The sequence below is a fragment of the Atta colombica genome, unplaced genomic scaffold, assembly GCF_001594045.1.
Source record: "Atta colombica isolate Treedump-2 unplaced genomic scaffold, Acol1.0 scaffold207, whole genome shotgun sequence".
NCBI lineage: Eukaryota > Metazoa > Arthropoda > Insecta > Hymenoptera > Formicidae > Atta > Atta colombica.
Window position 1 is genome coordinate 258,166 of NW_017259302.1, and position 5,340 is coordinate 263,505.

Below are 5,340 nucleotides of genomic sequence, written 5' to 3' on the forward strand. Positions count from 1 at the left end.
CTTGATTACATCGTTATTAAAATTCGCGAAAGCGTAAAAGTACATCAACTTTCCTTATAAAATTTAAATTGTCTGTACCAGAGTCAGATTGGCAATAGAAATTTTTTAAAAGGAAGGCGCTTAAAATGGAATAAACGTTTCGACTAACGTAAACGAAATCTAAAACGATTATGAGACATTTCCATTTTTTTTACTGATAAAAAGACGAATCTTTTTAATTATTAAATATATAAAGTGTGTTGATGAAACTATTGTTTTTTGTGTTTAACACAAAAGCTAATCGCACTATTCTAAATAATGAATCTTTGTCTCATTTCTCGTAATTTCTCTGCTTCTCTTCCCTAATTACTATAACACTATGCTATTTACACCAACTTATGCTATTATGGGACACTAAAGATTAGCCTACTAAGTATATATTACAGGACACGCCGTCATACTTTCTCTGGCGACACGCAATATATATATATATATAACATCTTTGGACTTGGTTTTATTACACATTTATATAGAATATTACGATAATTTTCTCTCCTTCTCTCACCTAATTCGCTTCTCGCTACCTCGTGAAAGCCCACGAGCGCTTATTTGAGAAACGTTTCTTCAGTCTAATAAAAGAAAAGTATTCTCCTACCGTCTTTTCTCTCTTGCTTACCGACATTTGCCAGTTATTTATCGCTTTCCACGATACGTTGTACAAAAATTTTTACGCTTGAGATTCTCAGTGATTCCTTCAGGTTCGTCGCGATGACCCTTGGAAGACAAGCGTTCTGTTTAAATAAGAATAAACGCTTTTTCTCGTAGTAAAGTCTAAGTAGGTTTCATCAACATGAAAAATTGGCCCACGCCTCAAGAGAATGTCATGACGTTAAGGACCAAAAGCCATCGAATTAGGATGCTACAAATGCAAAACGACAATTCGTCGTTATAGGAAGAAAGTTCGTAAGCGTTATCGATCTTTCTTGCATTCTCTTTTCGCTTGACAGTTCGCGCATGGCATCATCCGGCAACGATTTCTCTTTTGGCCGTGCAAAAGAAACAGTATGATAAAATTAACTAAATGATAATTAAGACTCGGCGAAACTCGTGGATCATTTAAACCGCTGACACTTGAGCGTCCTCGTCATCTGCAACATTTCAAAATGTGTTTCAGTAAATGACATATTAAAGTATCAAATATAATCAAAGTACGAGAGAGAGACTCTAATTTGTATCAATAAAATTTAACGCGTGTAATGCTGCTTGATTTAATAATATCGGTTCAAATCGGAATAAAATATATCATAAAAATATTTCAATGCAATGTTACAGTGATTCATAATGCTAAGATTTCTGCTAAAAAAATAAAAGCTGCTGTTGCTAAAAATGTCATGCTGCACAACGCAATATTATATGCAATATTATTGTGTGTGTGTGTGTGTGTGTAAAATCAAATTGACACACACACACACACACACACACAAAAGCAATTTACAAGATGTAACAATAAATTTCTAGAATAATTTTGTTTCCATCAAAGTGACAAGACTGTAAATCGATACTTCCCGCAATCTAGATTCTCTCGATCTGCATGCAAAGGATAAACATTATCAGTCGTTTTAGTTACTGTACAAGTTAATTTTTGTAAAGTTTTTTTTTATTCAGTGTTAATAAAAAGTGAAATAAATTTTAGAGCCAAAAAATCAAATTTTTAATTGATAATATTTTTTTGGTGAAAAGTAACAAACCGTAAACGGATATTTATGAAAAGTTGATCAAAAAAATTTATTTTTTTCCTTAAAAATTTTATCATAAATCTTTCCAAACAATACCATGTTCGAAATCGAGACAGATTTTAAAGATGTCTTAAGGAGACATCTTTAAAATATTATATATTCTTTCATTTTGGGGACATGCGTGATGCTCTAGATTTGTTTTAAATTGCATTCCATTTTTCTTTCTATAACGGGATACAAATACGTTTATACACGAAATAACTTGTGACTGAAATGATAATGTTTAATTTACGTATGCAGATAGAGGGAGATTCAAGTTCACATAACAGTGGAAAATAACGATTTAAAGTATTGTAAATCAAATTTTGGTGAAAACAAAACTACTCTCAAAACTTTATTATCACATCTCATATATGAACAATTTATATATTTTTTTTCATATCTTTACGCGTTAAAGTCTCTCAGCTAAAACGATGCCTATAAATATAAGATATTGCATTTCTTTCTCAAATTCTAAATCTCGTTACTTTAAAAAAAAATAGATCAATTCGAAAAAAATAAATAGTTGCAAACGAAAATGAACAAAGGATAAAACGTGCGACAGGGACAAGCAGCAAATCATGCCTAGGCATCACGCAAAAGATAAATCGCAAAATTTAATATATCGTAACGTTTCAATGCAAAGTTCAATGATGAAAGGCAAGCTTGTGTATTATGCAATGATCATTAATATAAATATTGACATAATGCAAACAAACATGATTATACATCACAAAATCATGTGACATATGCTTAATGAGTGCTACATGACGATCACACTGATTAAATACAAATTTTACAAACATATTATATAGATATTTCGCTAATTTTACAAATATTAAATATAGTATTTATTTACATTGTGTACTAATAACCACATAATATCCATTAAATTAATGCTAAATGTCATGTTGTATTTATAATTAATTTCAATAGTTCAATATTGTGTTCAAAAATGTATTTGTTGTTATGCTCAAGATTTCATTTCAATATGTTAAGTACGTCATATATTACGTTTTCTTAAAAAGACAAGATTATTTCAGAAGAAGCGACTTGCAAATATTTCTAAATTAGCATTACATATCAAAATAAAAAATCATAGTCCTAAAAATATAGTTATACATACATATCTGTTTAAATATGTATAGAAAAATTGGAAATATGTAATATCAAAATAATAATCATTTTCAATGCACGCACGTTAAAATAAAATATCAAACAAGAAAAAGTAATAGAAATGTTGCAAATTAATAGTGAGAACAATTTTAACGAAAGCTATTCTGACAGTAGTGAGCTGACAGAGTGCTTCCACCAACAAATCAGCACTCCTCGTGCGTGAACGTTGACAACGAGAACGTAAGAAGTCTTAACGAGCATAAACCGAATGTACGTGTATATGAGAGTGAGTATGAACCGTGTGTAAACGGTACAACAATTTTGCTAGATGTAGTACCATCTTCGTGATCGGTTCCTCGATAGGTGACCCCCTCATGGCTGTTAGCACGACCGAGTCTATGCAATCTCGCCATCTGCTGCGCAACTTTGTACGCCGGTGGTTGACGGCATTGCGGTGTGTTAGTCATGCCGGATCGTATCGACGACGTCATGTTACCCGCCATGGCACTCATCGTTGTCATTATGGTCGTGGTCCCCGCTCCAGGTGGTGGCAGCGGAGCTGGCATCCCTAGGCCCATGTTTACTCCTAATCCCGTAGTACCTGAAAACCCTCGACTCTCTCGATCTCTCTTTCTCTTCGTTCCGCGCCGCCTTTCCTCACCTTCTCTTTCTCAATATCCTCCATTTCGTTGATAAAGTAATTCACCTGCCATCGCGGACGTAGTTGTTTGTACGAGCGAGAATGTTAAGAGAAGTAAGTTAATTTATTCTCACTTATATTCATTCCAATTAACAGAGTAGGTATCAAGAGCCGAAATATCTTGTATATTATTTATTAAAACTGTATATAACGTTAAATATTAAATTGCATTATCTTGCAAAATAAATTATATTCAAAAAATAGAGCAAAATAAAAAGTTCTCGTTTTTATAGCATTTTATAATTACTTCATTCTCTATGCATTTATTTACACTTTTGCAACGCAATATTCATTTACGTTGTTACCATCTTCTGTTAATATTCAATACGGACATATTGATTGAAATTTTTCTTTTATCTTTTTTATCCTTTAGTTAGAAGTAACACAAAAAAGTTACATCACTCGAATAATAATTATTGATTCGTTTCTTACTAATGTAAATTAATCTTGATTCAATTTACTCTTCATCTTTTTCTTGAAATTAGAAAAAGATATAGAAATGAGTTTGAAAAGGATAACAAATAATCGCGCTCGCGCTTACAAGATCCGCGAGAAATATGCGAGTTTAATGAAAAAACCACAAAAGACATTCATCGCTACCCGCCACACAATCTACCCAAGAAAGAAAAAGCATAGCTATACTATTTTATATTAGTCCTGAAAAGAACACTCAATTATCTCCGCTAATACTACGTTACACGTAAATACGCAAATGGAACAAGTTTGATGCAACGCGTTTCTAGGCCACACTAGAAACGAACGTTAGTGCTACATTTATCGCTAGCGTGCGTACCAACAGATTCGTTCGATAATTGATAGTTTTACACACACGGCAACGTCACGCACCAGAGACAACACAGATTTTTCTCGAGAAAGGCAATCTCAGGTTACTTACAAAGCTCAAGCTATATGAAGATCAAGATTACTTCTACCATTCTTCACAATACTTCAACATGCATGAGCCGTACTGTTTGCACCTTCAAAATAATATTCTGCTTTGAAGCAGCAAAGACAACAAAATCAATGAATCAATGCAGGCCAGTCAGACGAAACAGGCAGACAGTCGCGAACTCACCTTGAGGAGTTGGGGGTTGGTGATGATGATGAAGAAGATGATCGTGATAATGTTGGTGATGGTGATGATGGTGATGATTGTGGTTGTGATTCTGATTGGCAGGAAGCGGAGGTAACACTGCTACCGCGTGAGGAAATGGAGGTGCTCCGCCTCTTATAACAGACCCTGCACCATACAGAGGCCACATACGACAAATTTTTTTATTTTTTACAAAATTTACAAACTTGTGCCGCTACTGAAAACGCGAAAAAATCCTCGAAACGAATCATCTTTATGCGATACAAATATTTTCAAAAGCGCATGATTATTATGACGAATAACGCATGAAATACCGCCTGCGTGATCAAGCAAGTAGTAATAAGCTGTAAAGCGAATCTTAGAAGCGTCGGAACTTTAAAAAGCGATTAAAAGCATAGTTATTATGCTATATATGCAGCATTCGATGACGCGAATATCGATATAGCATACGGCACGCAAGATTCAGTAATAATATTTCATTCTTTATGTGCTCGTATGATATTTATATTTTACAATAATCCGTTTAACACTTGAAGGTACATGGCCATGGGACATACGTTTTTTAGCGATAAAATTTAGCCAATGACATAGCAAATAATTATAATAAATAAAATAATTCATCAACAAAAACTCTTAATATTTAACAGAAAGCAACAATTAAAATTATATATATATAT

The 5,340-nt window shown here is 33.2% G+C and overlaps 1 protein-coding gene across 6 annotated transcripts in view; it reads right to left on the reverse strand.

Moving 5' to 3' along the window:
* Nucleotides 1-242: 242 nt before the first annotated feature.
* LOC108687528 (rap guanine nucleotide exchange factor 2-like) overlaps nucleotides 243-5,340 on the reverse strand; it is a 77,489-nt gene continuing 72,391 nt past the window's right edge. For 3 of the 6 annotated variants that reach the window (XM_018193325.1, XM_018193321.1, XM_018193326.1), the window contains 3 exons: nucleotides 4,646-4,810; nucleotides 3,208-3,471; nucleotides 243-1,127 (listed from right to left, as the gene is read on the reverse strand). In XM_018193325.1, the coding sequence (XP_018048814.1) occupies nucleotides 1,096-1,127; nucleotides 3,208-3,471; nucleotides 4,646-4,810 (461 nt within the window). In that variant the 3' untranslated portion in view covers nucleotides 243-1,095. The remainder of the gene's footprint in view (nucleotides 1,128-3,207; nucleotides 3,472-4,645; nucleotides 4,811-5,340) is intronic. The other 3 variants (XM_018193323.1, XM_018193322.1, XM_018193327.1) reach the window with 2 other exon arrangements.